The 23,219-nt window shown below is 48.2% G+C and overlaps 2 protein-coding genes across 2 annotated transcripts; one reads left to right on the top strand and one right to left on the bottom strand.

Moving 5' to 3' along the window:
• Positions 1-426: 426 nt before the first annotated feature.
• TMEM176B (transmembrane protein 176B) lies at positions 427-16,332 on the bottom strand. The gene is made up of 7 exons (XM_081102678.1): positions 16,246-16,332; positions 5,232-5,440; positions 3,224-3,334; positions 2,805-2,861; positions 2,367-2,591; positions 1,116-1,235; positions 427-734 (listed from the first exon to the last, which is right to left on the bottom strand). The coding sequence occupies exons 2-7, from the start codon at positions 5,433-5,435 to the stop codon at positions 648-650; spliced, it is 804 nt and encodes a 267-aa protein (XP_080958804.1). The 5' UTR covers positions 5,436-5,440; positions 16,246-16,332; the 3' UTR covers positions 427-647.
• A 1,379-nt stretch (positions 16,333-17,711) lies between these two features.
• TMEM176A (transmembrane protein 176A) lies at positions 17,712-21,667 on the top strand (the record flags this gene model as incomplete). Its single annotated transcript, XM_081101685.1, has 6 exons — positions 17,712-17,894; positions 18,356-18,478; positions 19,737-19,793; positions 19,925-20,134; positions 20,897-21,010; positions 21,367-21,667. The coding sequence occupies 6 exons, from the start codon at positions 17,712-17,714 to the stop codon at positions 21,406-21,408; spliced, it is 729 nt and encodes a 242-aa protein (XP_080957811.1). The 3' UTR covers positions 21,409-21,667.
• Positions 21,668-23,219: the final 1,552 nt, after the last annotated feature.

The raw sequence follows: 23,219 nt of genomic DNA, 5'->3' as shown, positions 1-23,219 counted from the left end.
CAAGGAAGGGAGAGAGGGAGGGAAAGAGGGATAAAGGAGAGAGAGAGAGAGAGAGAGAGAGAGAGAGAGAGAGAGAGAGAGAGAGAAGTGGGGAGAGGAAGGAAGCTAAATTAGGGGGAAATCTTGTTCCATGTTTCACATAGTTCTATAAATCCCACCGGTCAAGGTTGCAGATATCTAAAGATAATCTCAGTAGGCAAAAAAATTCTTAAGTATATGAGAGTAATTTTCACTTTACACAGAATGTCATAAAAAGCAGTTTTGCCACTTGGGATATAAAGCAAATGTAATTCAATTTCATCTTATTGCGACCTTGTTTCCTTGTCACAGATCAGCTCTCATGTAATTCCACATGTATCAGCACAGAGGAAGACCTTTCGTGGCACACCCTTCTTAAGCAAAGAGAGACCACATCCTTGTTGTTTTAAAGTATTTGTTATTATTGTTTCTATTTAATCAGCCTTCACTGAATTAAGGGCATTGGGGTGAGGATGGTGAGGAAAGGAAGAGGGGCTGGACAGTGGTCTAAGGAGAGACAAGTATGAGGGACAGGGCAGTGAGGGGCCCTGGGAGAGTGCACAGTGGTCTCCACAGGCCCTGAGCTACTCTGGAGGGACAACGGGGGTCCAGGCGGGGTCTCTGGCCACTCACTGAACCATGGCAGACGTGGTCTTCTCCTTGGAGGGAGAGGTCGGCACTGAATTCTCCCCCTGCCTCTCGGTTTCTTCCTCACCCTAAAACAGACAGCGGGGAGTCAACTCTTGGGGAGAAAAGGATGGGGCAGAGGCAGCTTCCCAGAACTTGAAATCAGGAAAAGGAGAGGAAGGGAAAGGTAACAGAGGAAGGGGTGCTGGACAAAGATCTAGGACACAAGGGAAGGGAAAGTGGGAGAATGAGAGTAAATGAGGGTACAGAGAGGTGAAGGGCCCCGTGATGGGTCACAGTGATGGGTCACGTTCCCCAGATAGCCAATGGCAAAGCTTAGCCCTGTGAAGAGCTTGAGGGAGGTGGAGCGTGACCTCTGAGAAGCAGTTTTCCCGGACCCATGTTCCTCTCTGTTCCCAGGGCCTCACCAATGGGGACTACTCTGCCCCAGTGCCTCCCTAACAGCTCACCATGGGCTGAGAGCTCTGGCCACACAAGCTTCGAAGGCCCAGGCCCAGGGAAGCCAAGGATACAATGACCTGTAGGGTACAGACAGCCAGGAGCAGAATACGGATTCCTAGGAACAAGTTCTGGAGATAAAGGAAGAAAAAAGATTAGAATCAGGAGTACACTTCCCTGATTCTGCTGAGTACCACCTAATCATCTCTTTCCCCCAAAGGAATCAGACTCTGCTCAACTAACTACTTCTTTCCACAAGAGCAGATTCCACCCCATTTGCTTGTCTGCCATGTGACCTTACCACCAACTATGAAGAAGTGCAGTCTATTTCTCTAACCCCTAGAACAGTGGTTCTCAACCTTCTTAATGCCGTGACCCTTTAATACAGTTCCTCATGTTGTGGTGACCCCCAATTTCATTGTTACAAATTGAACATAATTAAAGCATAGTGATTAATCACAAAAACAATATGTAATTATATATGTGTTTTCCGATGGTCTTAGGCGACCCCTGTGAAGGGTCGTTCGACCCCCAAAGGGGTCTCGACCCACAGGTTGAGAACCGATGCTCTAGAATGTGAAAGGTCCTGTGATTGCTCTGACCAATAAAATACCGTAGAAATGACACTATGCCAATTATAGGGTAACCCCTAATTGGCCTGGCAACTTCCATTCCTACCTCTTGGAGTGCTCATTTTGAGATGCTCTGAGTTGGAACCTAGTTACCATACTATGAAGAAGCCCAAGCCACTGCAAGCTCTCTGCCTGACAGTCCCGGCTGAGCACCCAGCACATCCATGGGAGTGCACCAACATGGATGTCCAGCCCCATCCAGCCATTGGATGACTTCATCCCCCAGCTGACATCTGACTGTGACTTCATGAGAAAACCCAAGTGAGGATTGCCCATCTGAGCCCACTCAACCCACAGACTGTGAGAAGTTGTAATTTAAGCCACTGCATTTGAGAGAGGTGTGTTATGCAGCAGCAGATAACTGGAACACCCACCTACCAGAAAAGACAGATGAGTGGCCCATGACACCCACTCCTAAATGTCTCCACTTTGCCTCTCATCTGCTTTGATTCAGGAAATATTCATGCCATGAGGGTCTGAGAAATGACTTTAGCTTAAGCTAAAACCTGAACCAAAGACCTAGGATGAGGTCCAAGCTCAAAGAGGCTACATCTCTGCCCTCCAGTGCCCAGTTCCTTAGGAACAAATGGCTGCAATGGGTCCCTGTCAGATGGGACTCCCTGTTCTCACCTTCAGTAACTCCATAGAGATCTTACACCGATCCTCCCACCAATCTGAGTTTTGGTAGCTTCTCCGCCTCCATCTGTAATCAGTGGTTGTGGTGGGAGGGGCTGGGCGATCACACAGGGAGCTCAAGAGGTCGTCACTTTCCCAAGTTATGCTCTTCACACAGAGGACAACGGCAGCCACGGCCGTGCCAATGCCAGCCAGGGTGAGCAGGCCTGACACCCGGCTCTAGAAGAGAGAGATTCAGGATGCAGACTCTCTCTATTGATGGCAGAGCTGTGGGGTCCTGGCCTCAACACTGTCTCCTCCCCAGCTTCCTGGCCCAGGAAACCCTTCCCAGCCCTCCAGGAAAAATCTCAGGTCAGTGGGACCCAAAGGGGAGAGGAACAGAAAACCAGAAGGGGGCAGGGGATAAGGTGGGGCAATGGGGGCCAGACTCACTGAAAGTATGCTCCGCTGCTTCTCATGGACAATGGTCCCAACTCCTGCTATAATAGCCTGAGGGAAAACACCAGAAAAGGCCTCCTAGTTACTCTCCTGAAATGATCTCTGACACCATCCTTCCCCCAACAGTTCCCACAACAGCCAGTTTGCAACATGATCCAAAGGACAGGCAAAGACACCTAGCAGATGGATCAGACTCCATACAACTGTCCCACCCTGCCCAACATTGCCTTACCGAGAAAAATGGAGAGTGGGAGGTTTTTGTTCACCCCCTAAGAAGCTTCCTCTTGGCAAAGGGCATTCGGACTCGGGTTGTTGGTCTCTTCCCCAAAACCTTGACTCAGACCCAAAGGAATTTCTCTCCTGGCCCATAACCAGTTGCCTCCCACTGAGCTCACAATCGCTTCCTTACTCACCACAGACCCTGCCCAGAAGGCGCAGCCTGAGCCACACAGCTCAGTCCAGGGCCCAAAGTACAAAAACACTCCAAAGGCACAGCTCACAGCCCCCAGCAATATCTGGGTCACCTGCAAGACAGGGAAAAAGTCAGACCCCTTCCAATGAGCCCATGTACCCAAGAGCAGCCACCCAACTCCTACTAGGCGCCTTTTCTCTCCTTTTCCTGTCCTGACCTCTCTGTAGCTCTGATTCTGGAAGATTCTCTTCCCTTAACATCCATGAGGCAGCATGTCCTGGTTCTCCCCAAACCCTCTGACATGCCAGGCTTTTGTCCTTCATTTCTTTTTCCTAAACACCACACTCTGTCATCCCACCTGATGGTTCTCCCTTGGGAATTCCATAATCCTGTCTAGGGCTGCAAAGAGCCCCCTGCAAGAAAGGAGTGTGGTTGGCTCACAGATTATAGGGGTCAGCTCCTTCAGGTCCCCTCATCTTTCGCTGCCAAAGGCACCATCACAGACCATGGTTAAGCAAGGCGGTGGTGCAGAGCTATTTCCACCTAGCAGGGAACTCTGTAGTGGGCAGTCTGTGCTCCCCAGCTGCCCCCTGGGCTGGCAGAGACCTGTCAGGCCTACACCATGGTCTGATGCCTCCCCCTGCCCAATCCTACTCCCTCTCTTTTTGTTTCATGGGTGGTTGGACCCCAATAAACCTATGCACACCTAACTCCGAGTCATGTCTGCTTCCTGGAGAGCCCAATTATCACAGCATCTAGGACGTTACTGCCTGCATGCCCTGCCAGTATCTCGGAATTTTCATATCCGAATCCCACACCCCACTCACACTCCCAATGCCTGCCTCTCCTGACTTCCAGGGCTCTAACCTCCTGGTCACCCACATTCCAAGCCTCAGCATATTCTTACACTCCTCTCCTCCCTTGTAACCCAAGCCTCTTCACTCCCAAGTTGTGGAGATCCCATCCACAAAGGATTTGGGCTCTGCTCTTTCCTCGTCATTGCTGCCATGACCACACAGATGCAGACCTTCCACACTCCTTGCCTGGACAGCTCCTGGCTGTGAGGCAGCCTAAAGCCCAGGTCCCTGCTCACAATCCACCCACAGCCCTTCCGCTATCGAAGCTGATTCAGGATGGGCAACTCACTGTCACTTGGGCTCTCAGCCCTGTGGTCTACATTCTCAGTTGAACCATTCTCTTTACTCTGCCAGAACTTGCCCTGTGCACTCCGGCTTCTTTGCTCTGGCCATTCTCTTCACCTACGGTTCCTTTTCTTCCTCTATCTGTCTAAACCCACTTCTTCTCCATTCAAGGTCTAGGTCAGGTGCCAACTCCTGCAGAACATCTCCCTGCCTCCCAAGGACATCGCCTGCTCTACCTTTAATTCTAGGCATTTCTGTAGTTGTCTGATCCTTTGGTGGGTGCTGAGCACTTGCAAGTTGTATAGCCCTGGGATTCTCTCCCAAATTGCCTATCACTTGGCTTTACCTGCAGGCCTCAGCCCATAGAGTTTCAATCACCCTAGCTGGTTTGGCTCAGTGGATAGAGCGTCAGCCTGCGGACTGAAAGGTCCCAGGTTCGATTCCGGTCAAGGGCATGTACCTTGGTTGCGGGCACATCCCCAGTAGGAGGTGGGCAGGAGGCAGCTGATCGATGTTTCTCTCCCATTGATGTTTCTAACTCTCTATCCCTCTCCTTTCCTCTCTGTAAAAAATCAATAATATATACTGTTAAAAAAATTAAAAATAAAATGAACACCTTCAGGGATCTTCCCCCAGCCCCCACTCCCACCTCTGGCTGGGACTGCCCCACTGCACCAAAAAAGAATTCCTTCATTCCATCCAAGTCTCCATGGAGAAACTTCCAAACCTTCTTTACCCAAACAAGTTGGGATACAAATAGTAAGGCCTCATGGGAACTCGACCCACTTTCCTTTTTTGCATCCTATTGAAGAAGGAGAGTTACCGTCCTTGTCACCTGGCTTGCCTGCCTCTCCAGCCCACTCTTACCCCTCCTGCCAGTGGCCCATAGTTTATCCTGGTCGTGGGAGGGCTAGTGTCCTGAGAGCCAATGAAGAACTCCTTCAGGGGGCCCCCAACTTTTAGCAGTTGTGTCAAAAACGATTCCTGGTAGATGTGGATATTGATGTGGGTGGGCTGGGACGGTATAGAGTCCATATCGACCCCATTCACAGTCACCATGCTTTGAGCCATCCTGCCTGTTGGGGAGAAGATGTACAGAAATCAGGTCTGGGAACTGGGTGAGATAACAAGGAATACACTTCATGAAGAAAAGTAGAGAAAACAGCCTCTTTATCAAGATCCCAAGGGTCTTCCCAGTGCTAGTATCAATGTCACAGTGACCTTGATCTGGGCTGCAAACCCAAATTGCCTCGGGAGCTCTGCACACGTTTTCCTGGGCCTCTCCCCAGAATGGCCTAACGCAGTTTGCCTGGGTCTTTGGTTGGACAAAGAAAGGAACCTGTATTATTTATTTCAGGGAGTTAGTATGTGCAGCTGAGCCTTGAACAACCAGGGTTTGAACTGCATGGGTCCACCTATACTCGGAATTTTTTTTTTCAGTTAACCCTGTAAATGTATTTTCTGTCCCTTATGATTCTCTTAATAACATTTCCTTTTCTTTAGCTTACTTTATTGTAAAAATAGAGCATATATAATACATGTAGTATACAAAATATGTGTTCATCGACTGCTTCTATTATTGGTAAGGTTTCTGGTCAATATTATGCTCTTAGTTAAATTTGGGGGAGTCAAAAATTATATGTGGATTTTTCAATTGCACCAGAGATCAGTGCTCCTACCCCCCACTTTGTTTGAGAGTCAACTGTGTGTTTACACATAATAGTTTCATATGGTTAAAAATTTCAAAAGACATGAAAGGGTACACCTTTAAGACCCTCTCTCCCTTCTTTCTCTCACAGCCACCTAGTTGCCTTCCAGATGGCATTTTCCTACAGTGACATTTTTTGCAAATAAAGGCATGTAAAAATATCCTTTCCCCACAAAGGGCAGGATACTGCACACACTATACTGCACAATGATTTGTTCCCAGAACCAATTCAAAATAATCCTGCATCAGTCTAAAAAATTCTTCTTCACTCATTTGTATAGCTGCATAGCATCCCATTGTCTGAATGCATCATAATTTTTTAAGCACTCCCCTATAAATAGCCATTTATTTTTTTTCTCACAAGTAACGTGGAATTAGCAGGTCAATGGGAACATGCATGCAATTCCCATGCAGAAACAAAGTCAAGAGTGTTCACTGCCCCTGCCCATGGCCAGCAGAAGGTGTCAGCAAACCACTGAATCTTTTTCCACTGGATAGCAGGAAAATTACATTGCATTGTATATTTTAGTCACTTTTATAAAACACTCCCTTCTAAATGTATACATCAACTACTCTTGACAAATTTGTACATTTGTTAAACCACAACTACAATAAAAATATAGAGCATTTCTATGTTGCAAAAGTTCCCTAATGTCCCCTCTCTAGTCAACCCCCAACCCCTGGCCCAGGCAACCTCTGAGCTGCTTTCTGTGACTAATCTGTGGTTATCTTGTGATGAATGAGGTTTGTCATCTCTTCATATGTTTAAGAGCCATTTTCATTCTTCTGTTGTGAGTGCTCCATTCATACCCTGTTTCCTCCTCAGTTTACTTTCTTTTTGTCTGTATAGGAGTTTTATTGTGTGTTCAAAAAAATTACCATCTGTGACATGAGTTACAAATAATTCTTTACAATCTGTGATTTATTTTTGGACCTTGTTTATATTTTCATGCAATCAAAGTTTTCCATCTTTTTTGGGGGATGTATCATACTTAAAAAGAACATCCCGTTTCAAGATGATAAAGGAATTCTTTTGTGTGTGTTTTCTAAGTGGTTTTAGGCTTTCAGTGATGTTGATCCATCAGGACTATTTCTTGTCAGTTGGAAGACATGGGTTGGGTTTCTTTTTTCAGATGGTTAACATCTGAAGGGTATGTTCTGTCTGTGGAATCTTTCTTCCATTGATTTAAATGCTCCCCTGAGAGCTCACTTTCGGTTTCCACCAGAGGCTGCATTTCCCTGTTTTGCAAGCTGTTCTTCAGAATAAAGTTTCTCCTTTCACCACACCCCAGGTTGAGGACAACTGCTTCTACTGGATTTGTTGCCATGTCCTTTTGTTGACAAAGTGATGGGCACTCAGTTGCCTCTAACCTGTTGTAATGAACATCTTTGTGCCTGTCCCAGTGTGAACCTGGACTCAAGTTTCTCTGGAATGGATTAATGAATCATATTCATTTCCATTTTCTCTATGTCCAGTCTGGATCAATTGCCCACCAATTCATGTAGCTTCTCATTAGCATCAAGAAGTCCTTTCTGCTATTTGGGAGACTTCTGTTCAAGACGGTGGCATATGTAAAGGCTGCACTCTCCTCCTCCCACGTCCACACCAAAGTTACAACTAAACTACAGAGCAACCATCATTCAGAACCACCTGAAGTCTAGCTGAATGGAAGCCCTATAATAAGAATGTACAGGGAAAAAAAAAACACAAGATGGCGGCATAGGTTAACGCCAGAGTTTGCTGCCTCGAACAACCACTTCAAAAATTCAACTAAAAGACAGAACGGACATCACCCAGAACCACAGAAAGGCTGGCTGAGTGGAAGTTCTACAACTAGGAGGAAAGAGAATAGCATACCGAGACTCAGAGGAGGCGCAGTGCTGAAGTCAAATACTAAGGTGCGGAGGTGCGTGCGGAGCGGGCAGGTGGCTGAGGGCACGGTTGTCTGTTTCAATCGGGAGGGAGTCTCAGACTCTGAGCTCCAGATCCGGGTGAGTCTCTAGGGACCCAGACTCAAACGGGAGAAGTGGGATTGTCTGGCTTCGGTCGGAACTCGAAGGCAGCTTTCTCTCCGAGGTTGGCAGTGGTTGATGGGACTCTGAGAGGCAGAGCCTTTGGGGATGGGACTGACAGCAGCCATAACTGCCCAATCCGCCCGCCCTGTTGCTCCCCTGGGACCCGCCCCGCCCAACCCCTGCTCAGAGGCATTGCCAGATAGCCTCAGGCAAAGGCTAGATTAGCACCGCCCTAGAGATCCAGCACAGAAGTTCTCCCACTGCAGACACAGCTGATACTCATAGCCAGTTGGCCTGGAGGTCAAATCCCCGCCAGTATTACCTACAACAATCAAGGCTTAACTACAACAAGACTGCCCACAAAGACCACAAGGGGTGCACCAAGAAAGCATAAAAAATGCTGAGACAAAGAAACATGACAGAAATGGAGGATATAGAGCTCAAAACCACACTTTTAAGGTCTTTCAATAAGTTTCTAGAAACTGCCGATAAACTTAATGAGATCTACAAGAAATCTAATGAGACCCTCGATGTTGTGATAAAGAACCAACTAGAAATTAAGCATACACGGACTGAAATAAAGAATATTATACAGACTCCCAACAGCAGACCAGAGGAGCGCAAGAATCAAGTCAAAGATTTGAAATGCGAAGAAGCAAAAAACACCCAACCGGAAAAGCAAAATGAAAAAAGAATCCGAAAATATGAAGATAGTGTAAGGAGCCTCTGGGACAGCTTCAAGTGTACCAACACCAGAATTATAGGGGTGCCAGAAGAAGAGAGAGAGCAAGATATTGAAAACCTATTTGAAGAAATAATGACAGAAAACTTTCCCTACCTGGTGAAAGAAATAGATTACAGGTCCAGGAAGCCCAGAGAACCCCAAACAAAAGGAATCCAAAGAGGACCACACCAAGACACATCATAATTAAAATGCCAAGAGTAAAAGACAAAGAGAGAATCTTGAAAGCAGCAAGAGAAAGAAACTCAGTTACTTACAAGGGAATACCCATACGACTGTCAGCTGATTTCTCAACAGAAATTTTGCAGGCCAGAAGGGAGTGGCAAGAAATATTCAAAGTGATGAATAGCAAGAACCTACAACCAAGATTACTTTATCCAGCAAAGCTATCATTCAGAATTGAATGTCAGATAAAGAGCTTCACAGATAAGGAAAAGCTAAAGGAGTTCATTACCACCAAACCAGTATTATATGAAACTAGAGGCCCGGTGCACAAAACTTTGTGCACTCGGGGGGAAGGGGAGGTCCTCAGCCTGGCCTGTGCACTCTCGCAGTCTGGGACCCCTCGGGAGATAACACCCTGCTGGCTTAGGCCTGCTCCCGGGTGGCAGAGGGCAGGCCCAATCCCTAGGTGCAGCCCCTGGTCGGGCTCAGAGCAGGGCCGATTGGGGAGTTGGGGCACCGCCCCCTGTCATGCACAGAGCTGGGTCGATCAGGGGGTTGGGGAGCTCCCCCCTGTCATGCACAGAGCAGGGCCCATCAGGGCGTTGAGGAGCTCCCCCCTGTCACTCAGAGAGTAGGGCCAATAGGGGAGTTGGGGCACTGCCCCCTGTCACACACAGCGCAGGGCAGATCAGGGGGTTGGGGCACCACCACTCTCACACTCAGGGCAGGGCCGATGGGGAGGTTATGGCTCTACCCCGTCACACACAGATCAGGGCCCATGGGAGGGGGGGTTGGGGTGCCGCACCCTGTCACACACAGAGCTGCAGGGTGATCAGGGGGTTGGGAGCTTCCCCGTATCAGGCACAGAGTAGGGCTGATCAGGAGGTTGGGGCACCTTCCCCTGTCACAAACAGAGCAGGGCGGATAGGGAGGTTGTGGCCCCGCCCCCTGTCACACACAGAGCTACAGGGCGATCAGGGGGTTTGGGCGCTTCCCCCTGTCATGCTGATCCCAGTGCCGGGAGGCCTCTCGGCTCCGCTGATCCTGGTGCTGGGAGGCATATTACCCTTTTACTATATAGGATAGAGGCCTGGTGCATTGGTGGGGCTGGCTAGTTTGCCCTGAAGGGTGTCCTGGATCAGGGTGGGGGTCCCCACTGGGGTGCCTGGCCAGCCTGGGTGAGGGCCTGAGGGCTGAAGCTCCCAACTGCTCCTTTTATTCTTTTTTTTTTATTCTGGGCCAGCTTTAGCTCTGGCTCCAGCTCTTAGGCCTCGGCTGCTGAAAGCAGGTATCTGGTTTGTTTGGGTTCTATAATTGAAACAATGTATAACTCTAGCTCTGAGATCCCAGCTCGCTGAAAGCAGGTTTCTGGGGTTTTGTTTAGCTTCTATATTTGTTACAATGTTTCAAACTGCAGACTCAGAGGCCGGCAAGGCAGGCAGGGAATGTTGGTTTCCTCCGTCACTGAAGCAAGCAAGCCTCATGTTAGTTTCAAGCTGCCTGGCTGCCGGCCGCCATCTTGGCTGGCAGTTAGCCAATGGGAAGGGTAGCGGTCGTACGCTAATTACCATGTTTCTCTTTTATTAGATAGGATGCTGAAAGGTATCCTTTAAGAAGAGGAAGAAGAAGAAAAAGGTAAAGATACAAATTATGAACAACAAATATGCATCTATCAACAAGTGAATCTAAGAATCAAGTGAATAAATAATCTGATGTACAGAATGAACTGGTGATTATAATAGAATCAGGGACATCGAAAGGGAATGGACTGACTATTCTTGGGGGGGAAAGGGGTGTGGGAGATGCGGGAAGAGACTGGACAAAAATCGTGCACCTATGCATGAGGACAGTGGGTGGGGAGTGAGGGCGGAGGGTGGGGCGGGAACTGGGAGGAAGGGAGTTATGGGGGGAAAAAAGAGTAACAAATGTAATAATCTGAACAATAAAGATTTAATAAAATAAATAAGAAAAGAATGTACAGAAGAAGCCACATTGAGACTAGTAGGAGGGGCAGAGACACAGATGGGCTGGTCCCATACCCTCCTGTTTAAAATCCAGAGGGATATCTCAGCTGTGGAGGTTCCCCCTGAGGAATGAGGGGTCCCAGACCCACATCAGGACCCCAATATCAGGGTTCCAGTGCTGGGAAGAGAAGTTCCCATAACTTCTGGCTGTAAAAACCAGCAGGGATTGAGACTAAGGAAGATGGAGGCTGCTGAAGCCCCAGGCAGTTCTTTTTTTTTTTAATATATATTTTATTGATTTTTTTACAGAGAGGAGGGGAAAGGGATAGAGAGTCAGAAACATCGATGAGAGAGAAACATCCATCAGTTGCCTCCTGCACACTCCCCACTGGGGATGTGCCCACAACCAAGGTACATGCCCTTGACCGGAATCGAACCTGGGACCCTTCAGTCTGCAGACCGAAGCTCTATCCACTGAGCCAAACCGGTTCGGGCCAGGCAGTTCTTCTTAAAGGACCCATGCATAGACTTACTCTGACTCACTCTGAGCTCCAGTGCTGGGGCAGCAGCTCAAAAAGTGAGGGAAATACAGGGAGGAAGTGAATTATCTGGCTTCAGGACAAGGGCTAAAGGGGCAGCTTTCTCCCAGACAGAAGTGCTGAGGCCATTGTTCCTTTACTAAGACCCCCACCCACAGAGCCAGCAAGTAGGCACCATATCTGAGTCTCCATCAACCTGGTTCATGCTGTTTGCCACATCCTGGTGATTCCCTGAGACCCCACCCAACTTGAATGACCAAGCATGCCCTGTATCTCTTACTAAGCAAACCCAAGCCTGGCACTAGTGGCAGCCAGCCTTGGTTCATAGCTTAGCCTCTCCCAGGTACCTCCAATCTCAGCAAAAGCAGCAACTACCTGTAGGTCACTTTGTAGCTCATACCAGGTGGCCCTGGGCAGGGCACAGGCAGCCACTGACCTTGCCTGAACCAGAGCCCTCCCAAGAGGCCCCAGAACCAACAAACCTGGTGGCCAGCTCAGACCACACTAGAGCATCACACAACCATCTCCACAAATGACACACCAAGAGGGAAGACTTTGCAGGCACCAGAGCCTCACTAACGTAAATCCTGCTGCATGATGTCAGCCCCTGCACAACAGCAACTCAGCTATAGTCACAGCCAGTGCTCACAGTCCATCAGAGTGAGAGTCAATCCCTCCCATTGACATGCCAACAGCAATAAAGGCTCAACTACAATAGGAGGGCACACCCAGCCCACACAAGGTAATACTCCTGGAACACCTGGATCAAGAGACCAGGTAGACTGCCCAACTAGACCCTACAGGACACCTATTACATAAGGCCACTCTACCAACACTGAGAGACATAGCAGCTCTACCTAATACATAGAAACAAACACAGGGAGGCAGTCAAGATGAGGACACAAAGAAACATGTTCCAAATGAAAGAACAGGAAAAAACTTCAGAAAAATAACTAAACAAAATGGAGACAAGCAAGTTACCAGATACAAAGTTCAAAATACTGTTTACAGTGATGTTCAATGAACTTAGAACTTTAACAAAGGGTTATGAAACATAAAAAAGGAGATAGAAAACATAAAAAAGAATGGGTAAGAAATGAAAGATATAATAATTGTAATGAAGAATATATTTGCCCTAACCGGTTTGGCTCAGTGGATAGAGCATCAGCCTGTGGACTCAAGGGTCCCAGGTTCGATTCCAGTCAAGGGCATGTACCTTGGTGGCGGGCACATACCCAGTAGGGAGTGTGCAAGAGGCAGCTGATCAATGTTTCTCTCTCATCGATGTTTCTAACCCTCTACCCCTCTCCCTTACTCTCTAAAAATAAAAATAAAATTTTAAAAAAAGAATATGTTACAGGGAATCAACAGTATATAAGATGAAGCAGAGGATCAAATCAGTGATTTGGAAGACAAGGTATCAGGAAACACCCAATCAAAACAGTAAAAAGAAAAAAGAATTTTTAAAAATGAGGATAGTTTAAAGGACCTGTGAACAACATCAAGTATAACAACATTCATATCATAGGGAAAAGAGAGAGCAAGGGATTGAGAACATATTTGAAGAAATAATGACAAAAAATTTCCCTAACTTAGCCGTAGCTGGTTTGGCTCAGTGGATAAAGTGTCAGCTTATGGACTGGAGGGCCCCAGGTTCGATTCTGGTTGGGGACACATGCCTGGGTTCAGGGCTTGATCCCCAATGGGGGACATGCAGGAGGCAGCCAATCGATAATTCTCTTTCATCATTGATGTTTGATCTCTCTCTACCTCTCCCTTCCTTTCTGAAATCAATAAAAATATTAAAAAAAAAAAACAACTTCCCTAACTTGGTGAAGGAAATAGACATACAAGTCCAGGAAGCACAGAGAGTCCCAAATGAGAGAAACCCAAAGAGGCCCACACCAAGACACATCATTAAAATGCCAAAGGTTGAAGACAAAGAGTGAATCTTAAAAGCAGCAAGAGAAAAGCAGTTAATTACACACAAGGGAGTTCCCATAAGACTGTCAATTTCTCAACAGAAACTTTGCAGGCCAGAAGGGATTGGCACAAAATATTCAGTGATGAAAAGAAAGGAACTGCAACCAAGATTACTCTTCCAGTAAAGCTATCATTTAGAACTGAAGGAGAGATAAAGGGCTTCCCAGGCAAGAAAAAGCTTCAGGAGTTAATGACCACCAAACCAGTATTACAAGAAATCTTAAAGGAACTGAAGAAGAAGCAAAAAGATTTAAAAATATGAATAATAAAATGGCAACAACTACATACCTATTAGTAATTACTTTAAATGTAAATAGATTAAATGTTCTAATAAAAAAACATAGGATGGTTGAATGGATAAGAAAACAAGACCATACATATGCTGCCTACAAGATACTCACTTCAGATTGAAAGACACACACAAACTAAAAGTAAAGGGATGAAAAAAGATATTTCATGCAAATGGCAATTTTAAAAAGCTGGAGTAGTAATACCTACAAAGTCTATAACAAAGGCTATCACAAGAGACAAAGAAAGATTCAACAATTCCACTCCTGGATATTTACCCAAAGAAACCCAAAACACTAATTTGAAAAGACATTTGCATTCCTATGTTCATTGTGGCATTATTTACAATAGCCAAGATATGAAAGCAATCTAAGTGTCCATGGATAGACAAATGGATAAAGAAGAGATGGTACATATACACAATGGAATATTACTCAGCAATCCTATGTAATAATCCTATATAATAAAAGGGTAATATGCTAATTAGATAGGTCAGAAGTCGTTCCAGACCTCCTTCCATCCTTCTGGACCAACCCTTCTGCAGCCACCCACCTGCCCGCCCAAGGCTGTGAAGGAAGGAGGGAAAGACGGACTCCAGTCCAGACAGCCACCTGCCCACCCAAGGCTGCGGGGGAGGGAGGGATGGCCCCAGGCCCAGGCAGCCACCTGTGATTAGGGGAGATCAGGAAGGCAGGAAGAGTGGTTAGGGGCAATCAGGAAGGCAGGCAGGTGAGCTGTTAGAAGCCAGGGGTCCTGGATTTTGAGAGGGTGCAGGCCAGGTTGAGGGGACCACCCCCTCCCCCATGCACAAATTTCATGTACCCAGCCTCTAGTAAAAAAATAATGAAATTTTGTCATCTACAACAACATGGAGCAACCTAGAGGGTACTGTGCTAAGTGAAATAAGTCAGACAGAGAAAAACAAATGCTATATTATATCATGTATATGTAGAATCTAAAAAAACAAAATCAATAAACAAACAAAACAGAAATAAACTCATAGATACAGAGAACATTTTGATGGTTGCTAGATGGGAAAGGGGCAGGGGAAATGAGTGAAAAACTGGAAGGGATTAAAATATGCAAATTGCCAGCTATAAAAACAGTCACAGGGATGTAAAATACATCATAGTGAATAGAGTCAATAATGTTGTAATAGCCTGGTAGGCATGGCTCAGTGGTTAAGGGTCTGCCCATGAACCAGGAGGTCATGGTTTGATTCCCGGTTAGGGCACATGCCCAGGTTTCAGGCTCAATTCCCCCAGGGCATGCAGGAGGCAGACAATTGATGTTTCTTTCTCATTGATGTTTCTATAATCAATTTAAAAATGTTTAAGGTGAAATTTAAAAATAATAATCCCATTATAATAACTACATATGGTGTCAGATGGATACTAGACCTATTGGGGTGACCATTTCATAAATGATATAAATGTCTAATCACTATATTGTAAACCTAATATAATATATGTCAACTGTAGTTGAAAAATAAAAATTATTTTTAAAAAATAAAATAAAAATGCTCCCTGAACAAAAATGAAATTGTCATAGGAATTCAGATTTATTCTAATCTTGATATTCTACCCATTGGTGTGTCTGATGAGTCATGCACCATAGCCAAAATTTTAATTATGACTATTGAGTTTAATATTTAGTCGAGCTATTTCAACAACCCCCCCCCATATTATTTTTTTCCACAGCCATTTTTGCCAGATTACTTTATGTCTAATCATATGCACGTTAGAATCAACTTGCCTAGTTCCAGAAGAAATCCTCTGTGGGTGATTCTAGCAGACATCCTACCTAAGTCTCACTGTTTCTATCATGACGTTATTCAACAGCAGCAATCACAGCAATCCTAAAGTCTTCCCATTTGTATTTATGTGCTTTTGAAAGCAGGTCCACTCTCGCCTACCTGGCCTCCTTTAAAGTATAAAGTACAGGTGGTTGACAATTCTGCAGACACACAAGGAGCTTCCAACTTTTTCACAGACACACGCAAGGAAGTCCAGCCCGGATTCCAACAACTTCCCTGCAGGCCCGGGTGTCAGCATCATGTCTCAGCCTTGAATATGCCTCAGCTCCAGCTCCCTCTGAACCCCCTGTCTCTAGGCTATGGGCTCTTCCCTGCTGCCAGCTCCCCCTGGAGCTGGGGAGAGGGGACCAGGATCCCCTGGAGCGGAAGAGAGAGGACCAGTCCACATCCTGGGCCCTCCACTTTGGGCTCCACTCTGGGGGAATCTTTCACCGCCCAACCACCTGAGCCTCAGCCACCCCACCCAGAATAAAGGCTTGAGACACTGGCACATACCAGGCACAGCCCCCTCCCTCCCAGCCAATCCTATGGGAACCAGGAATGGGGAGAGAATGGCATCCTGTGAAACAAAATGGGGCTTTAGAGATTGGTCTGGGGGACTCAGAGGGAGACAGAGATCCTGCAGTGAGAGGCCACCTGGGCTGTAAGGGCCCTGCTCACCTGCTGTCCCCTAGGAGTCGGCACCCCACAGAGCAGGGCTGGGAGAGGCTGGCCTGGACTTGAAGACCTGCTTTCGTGGGAGGGAGAAGAGCTGACAGAAGGGGGAGAGGAGGTAGGGTCTGACCTTCAGCGTCACAACTTCCCAGAAACAGCTGGGGCAGGGGCCCTTCTTGGGGGGGTTTCTGACTTGAGCAGATAATCAGGCAGCTAGAGACGGCAGAGCACACACAGACACACACATACACAAACACACTCGCACACTGGTACCTACTCAGACTGTACACACACTGGGGCGAACACACCCACAGAACAGGCAAAGCCATCTGGCTCCTGTTGATCCACTCAACCCTGGAAAACCCCAGAGGGGCCCCTTTGTCCCAGCTGGATGCTAGGAAACTGCTTGTTAAAGCCCAACCACCCGCTTCCTACCGCTCATCACCTTCCTCTCCCTCCGCCGTGCTCAGCTCCTCCAGGCCTCCCTGCTCCACTAGCCTCCGATTTCTGGGGAGCTTAGGTGAGGCAACCCCCAGCCCTGGCCCTTTCCCACAGACCTGCTCACAGGACCCCTCTCCAGGGGAACTCATCCTGCTGCCCCTCACAGCTTCTGCAGCCTCACCCCAGAGAATTTGCTGGGAGGGAGGGAAGGAGGGAAGGAGGGAGAGAACAACAATGACATAGAGAATGTGACTCCAGGAAGGTGGCAAGAGTGGATGCCACCTGTGTCCCTTTTTGATGCCAAGTCAATCTGCCCTTTTAACTCCACCTTTGCCCACAATGCCGTCCTTCCCAGGGGTAGAGGAGCTTCACCAGGCCCCACACGGCTAGTTGAGTGGCCACTGGTGGAGAGGGAGGTCTTGAGGGGCTGAGGGGTGTCCCCAGGCCCAGCTGCAGCAGCAGAAGCTCAACAGGCAGCAAGGACTGGGGTTCTGTCCTGTAGCCTGAAGGCCTAGGAAAAGGCTGAGAGAGGAACCTGAGTGGGGGCTGCGATGGCGCCAAGGGAGCAGAGAGGGGAGAGGTGAGGGAGGCAGGAACTACTTGGTCCAGACCAGCCGTGGACAAACTACGGCCTGCGGGCCGGATCCAGCCCCTTTGAAATGAATAAAACTAAAAAAAAAAAAAAAAAAGACCGTACCCTTTTATGTAATGATGTTTACTTTGAATTTATATTAGTTCACACAAACACTCCATCCATGCTTTTGTTCTGGCCCTCCGGTCCAGTTTTAGAACCCATTGTGGCCCTCGAGTCAAAAAGTTTGCCCACCCCTGGTCCAGACCCTGAGGCCGTAGGAGGAAGACAGGGGACAGAGCAGATCAGAGATGAAGGGGGAGGTTCCAGGGGCTGCCCTGCCACAACACCCCTCACCCCTGCAGAGGGGCCCAGGAAGGCTATTCCGGGACCAGGGGCCTCCACCAGTCCCGAACTCTAGTAGAATCTGTGAAAACCTGCCAACTTTTCCTCCAGGCAGATGTCCACGACCATGGGGACAGCAGAAGGGGGTGAGGTGGCCCCTGGGGCCCCCAAGCCCACCCACATCGACGTGCACATCCACCAGGAGCCTGTACTGACCCCGAGCTGCCTGCAGTGGCCTTCTGCCCGCAACACTATCCCCTGGACCCCAGGACACAAACGGCTGCTCGTGGCCTCCTGGGTGAGCAGGGCTGCTGCGGGGGTGGGGGGGACCCAGGCCTCCATATCAGAAAAGGAGAGGCGCCCGCTCTCGCCACGCTCACTCTCTGCCAGCCTCAATCTGAATAGGACATCGAGTCTGTTGGATCTAATGCCTAGAAACTCATTCCCCTGTGCTCTGTTTCTGGCTTTCTCCATCACTAACTGGCCTTCCTGGTGAAAACTGTAGGTAGGGTACACTGTGGGCTAGAGAGCTGACCACTGAAAGTCCCAGCCCGTGGAACACGGATCCCAGCCTCTCTCCTGGGCCGGACACAGCATGGCCGGAACCCCTCCCTCTGCCTCCTGTCCCTCCCCCACCTCTCTTCTCTACCTTCCTCTCTTTCTCTTGTATGGGGTTCTCACAGTGAACACCTGGAACAGCAGGTCCTCAAAGCTTCTCTGAGATTTGAAGGCCAGGTTCTCAAGCTCTTCATCTTTCAGGTGGTGCAGGTCGTGCTGGGGCTGATGAGTGGGGTCCTGGGAGGACTTGGCTGCATCACATTCCATGAAAATTACCCGTATTCCATGGCCAGATGGGTCGCTGGCATCTGGACAGGCGTTGTGGTGAGTGGGGCCAGAGGATGGTGGGCGGGTCGGTGGACCTGTCGGAAGGGACTGCCCAACACCATCAATACGGCCACCACCAATGTGGTACTGCAGAATGTTGGCAACCCAAAAGACCCTAAGTTCTCGCGGCCGATCCCTGTTTCTACAGACGAGAAAAGAAACAGTCCAGCCGGTATGGCTCAGTGTTTGAGTGTCGACCTATGAATCAGGAGGTCATGGTTTGATTCCTAATCCAGGCACATTCCCAGGTTGCAGGCTTGAACCCCAGTGTGGGACTTGCAGGAGGCAACCAACCAATGACTCTCTCATCATTGATGTTTCTATCTCTCTCTCTCCTTCTCCCTTCCTCTCTGAAATCAATAATTTAAAAAAAAAAATTTTTTTTTAAAGAGCCAAGGAAAGTAGTGGCATAAGTCAGCTGTCCCGGATCCCTGCCCAGGGCATCCCCCACCAAGCTGGCCGCCTCTCCCCACTTTCAACAGCAAATATAAACTGAGAAAGGAGCCGGAGCGGGGGCTGTGATGATCTGGGCCCAGCTGATCTCGTCACTTGCATAGAGATGGGGAGGCATCCTGTGCTGCATGGTGTAGGCCCACAAAGAAGGGGCACCTCCTAGTCCTTTCACACTGCCCTCTGCAGGTTCTGTACCACAGGGACCATGTGGGTGTCATTGAAGGACAACAGCTAATGTCAACAGATGGGAGGGGGTGCGATCTGCCGTGGCAGCTTCGTGGGCAGGTCATGGTGGGATTAAAGCCCTTTGGCAAACTCACACACACTCACAGAATAACAGCAAAATGTATTTATTGAAAGAGGGGCCAAAGTCATCATCTCTCCAATGGATGGACCAGACTTCCTGTTCTGTGAACTCAGGAGCAGAGCAATGTGGGGAAGGCGCCAGCCTGAGGAGGGCAGGCTCATCCTGAACTGAGAGCTTCTCCAACAGCCCAGGTTTTCCACCTGAACTTGCAGAAAGCACCTGGTGTGGCTTAAAAAGAGAAAGGCTTTGGAGACAGAAGAGAGGGTTCCCACCTGGCTTGACCACTAGTACCTTTAATGTCACTGAAACAGAGGGTCCCACAGCCTGAGGCGTCATCCAGCCCTCCACACCCTCACTGCTACTTTCCCGCACAAACTCAACTCAAAACTCCCAGCCCACATATGTTCTGGGGCAGGGCCAGCTCTACCTGTGAGAGTTACAGAGGGACAGAAACACAGGCAGCTAGAAGGGCTTATGTGTCCCATCTTTCCGCAGGCTATGCTGGCTGGAGTCGTATGCTTCATTTACGAGAAATGGGGTGGCACCTGCTGGGTGAGTTTGGGGAAGGGCAGAAGCTGGAGGCCACCCCAAATCTCCCTCCTGCCCCTTTGAACCCCCCTCCCCCTCATTGGTCCCCAAGGGAGACTGAATCACGAGGTCTCCCTGTCTCCTCTTCATCCCAGGCCCTGCTGAGGACCCTGCTCACTCTGGCAGCTTTCGCCACAGCCAGTGCAGCCATCTACACTGGGGCTTATTATTTCCAGGAATTAAGCCATGAGTTCCATCAGGCATTGTGTACTAGCCCCCCCTCCTGGGAGCCTACCCGCCCCACCAGCTCTCCTGAAGAAGCCAACAGGCAGCACTTGTGCCTGTCCTACCTGCGCCAGGTCAAGGTAGGTGGGCAAGGGAGAGGAGCAGCACAGACAATGCTTCTATAGCAGTGATGGCGAACCTTTTGAGCTCGGCGTGTCAGCATTTTGAAAAACCCTAACTTAACTCTGGTGCCGTGTCACATATAAAATTATTTTTTATATTTACAACCATAGTAAAACAAAGACTTATATTTTTGATATTTATTTTATATATTTAAATGCCATTTAACAAAGAAAAATCAACCAAAAAAATGAGTTTGCCTGTCATAGGTTCGCCATCACTGTTCTATAGCAACAAGAAGACTGTCCATCCAAAAGTGTCACCTCTTCTGCACCAAGCTTGACTACTGTCACCACAGATGATGGTGTTGAACAAACAAAAACAGTTCCTGCGATTGTGGCTATCACAGCCTAGTGGGAACACAAACACTGAAACAACAATAAGTGAATCAATATTGCCAGTGTGTGCGGTGGTGCAAAGGCATGAATGCACCTTTTCCCTGGGTCTGGTCACGTTCGGGGCAGCTGGGAAACCAAATCAGGACAGCCCGAGCCTGTCCCTGTTCAGATGAGGATGCTGAGGCTCAAGGAGAGGGACCTCTGGGTGCTCTTGTACACTAGACCTGTTGACCCCGCCGCACACAGAGCTCCTTCCTCAGTCCCCTCCAGCCCCCTACAGACTTGGGATGACAGGGTGGAGGGTGACTGTGTGTCGGTGATGAGGCTGAGGACAGATCACAGATGGTCACTCTGGTGCCTGCAGCTTTGCTCCTCTGTTCTCAGGCCCTGTCCATGGGCCTTAGGGCCATGCTCTTGAGTATCTGGGTTCTGCTGCTTCTGACTTCTCTGACCCCCATGTTTCTGTACTGCTGGAGAAGAAGACTCCAACCCAAGGAGGTGAGTCCCTAGCATATGTGTCTGTGTGTTCAGGGCAGGAGGCTATGCAGCTAGGAGATACAATGGAGAGAAAAGGCCCCGTGACAGTGAGTCCCAAGGACATCGTGCCTGTCTTTCTACCCCAGTGGTGGCCCAGCCCAGATAGACACTGTCCCTGACCACGTAGCCCCCAGGCCAAAGACCCCAGGAAGCCAGGAAAGTCCATATCCATGGTGGGACATTTGGTACCATGAGGATGAGGATGGATCTGGTTGGCTCCAGAACTAAGCTGCCTTTGAGGAGAGAATTTGTGCTTCCTCTCCCCATCTGGGTTGGCTCTCCTCCTCCTCCTCCTCATCTTTCTCTTCCTCTCTTAGGAAAAAGACCAGAAGCCACTGCTGGGAGCAAGTAAAATCTAGCTCTGCCTCTCCTGAGTACTCATGCCTGGAGCTCCTTCTGCACCCATGTCCCTGCATCTGACTCCTGGAATAAGAGCCAGACCAAGGAAATGAGACCCTCCAGTTGTCCTGCCCCACAGCCACGGCCACAGCCACAGTCCTGCTCCACCACCCCTCACAGTGCCTCTCACCCATTTCTTTTACACCTCCACCATCCTGCCCCACTTCATGTCCCCTCTTGAGCAGTGATGATAATAAACTCTTACATTGTTGCTCCCAGCTTCTCGCTTAGTTATTCTAGTGAATTCCCTTGGTTGGGGAGGCAGTGGAGAATGAGCCAAGAGTGAACCCATTCCCAGCGTCTAGAGTTACTGGCCCACTGTATTTTTATAAACGTCATCCATGTACTATTTACAAAAAACATGTCTAAAACAAGGATACGGAAAGATTGAGAGTAAGAGGATGGAAAACATTTATAACAAATAAATTGGTACAGCTCTGTCAAAATCAGACATTAAGGCAAACAGCATTCCTAGAGATAAAGTGATCAGTCTTGCCGGCATTCTCTCCTTCCTTCTTCCAATTCATTCCTTCCCTCCTGGGACCAGGACCCCATCCCTCCAGCTGGAGGAGCCAGATTATGGCCAGGAGGATAAGTCAGAGCCATGGTGCAGGAGGAAGACCCAAGGAGCCTGGCCTTCTATAGCACAACAGAACATGCCCACGTTTGGCTTACCTTTGAATATCTTTATATGAGATAAAGTAATTCCTTGCTGATTTTTTAAAAAGAAAAAATTTTTCTTTTTAAACCATTTATAATGGCAAAAAAACAATAGGGATAAAGTTAGCTAGAACTAAATGTAGACAGTCAAGTCATTAATAAAACCATAAGACATTGTTGGAAAATATTTGGAAATAAATGGAAATATATGCACCTGTCTATGGAAGGGAAGACTCAGTTTTGTAAAGATGTCATCACCTCCCAAATTTATACCTAAATTCAATGTGATTCCAATCAAAATCTCAGCAGAGTTTTCTTAGTAACTTATTAGTCAATTCTCACATTGATATAGAATCAAAAGACCAAGAACAGCAACCTTTAGTTTGTTCTCTGTATCCATGAATCTGTTTTTGTTAGTTTGTTTGTTTTGTTCTTTAGATTTCACATATAAGTGAAATTATATGGTATTTGTCTTTCTCTGTCTGACTTATTTCACTTAGCATAATACCCTCTAGATCCATCCATGCTGTGCAAATGATAAGACTTCATTCCTTTTATAGCTGAATAATATTCCATTGTATATAGTGCTACCTCTTCTTTATCCAATCATCCATTGTTGGGCATTTGGGTTGCTTAAAAAACTTGGTTATCCTATATAATAAAGAGGTAATATGCAAATTGGCCATCATGCCCTCACACAAGATGGTCACCCCCATGTGGTCACAAGATGGCCGCCCCCATGTGGTTATAAGATGGCCACCACAAGATGGCTGGCAGGGGAGGGAAGTTGTGGGCAAACAGGCCAGCAGGGGAGGGCAGTTAGGGGCGACCAGGTCAGCAAGGGAGGGCAGTTAAGGGTGACCAGGTCTGCAGGGAAGGGCAGTTGGGGGGGACCAGGTCTGCAGGGGAGGGCAGTTGCAGGGGGACCAGGTCTGCAGGGGAGGGCAATTGGGGGCAACTGGGCCAGCAGGGGACAGCATTTGTGGTTGACCGGGCCAGCAGGGGAGGGCAGTTGGGGACAATCGGACTGGCAGGGGAGTGGTTAGGGGGTGATCAGGCTGGCAGGCACAAGCGGGTAGGGGGAATCAGGCAGGCAGGCAGGCAGGCAGGC

This window comes from Myotis nattereri (assembly GCF_964212035.1).
Source record: "Myotis nattereri genome assembly, chromosome: 11".
Lineage (NCBI taxonomy): Eukaryota > Metazoa > Chordata > Mammalia > Chiroptera > Vespertilionidae > Myotis > Myotis nattereri.
This window is presented reverse-complemented; position numbering and strand designations above follow the sequence as displayed.

What these genes read in the sequence shown, in the direction of transcription:
- TMEM176B (XM_081102678.1), bottom strand. Translation starts at nt 5,435, where the DNA reads ATGGCTCAAAGCATGGTGACTGTGAATGGGGTCGATATGGACTCTATA. An exon ending in AGCAGCGGAGCATACTTTCA is followed by an intron (nt 2,592 to 2,804) that starts GTGAGTCTGGCC and finishes TCTCTCTTCTAG; the next exon opens with AGCCGGGTGTCAGGCCTGCT. An exon ending in TCTCTATGGAGTTACTGAAG is followed by an intron (nt 1,236 to 2,366) that starts GTGAGAACAGGG and finishes CTTTATCTCCAG; the next exon opens with AACTTGTTCCTAGGAATCCG.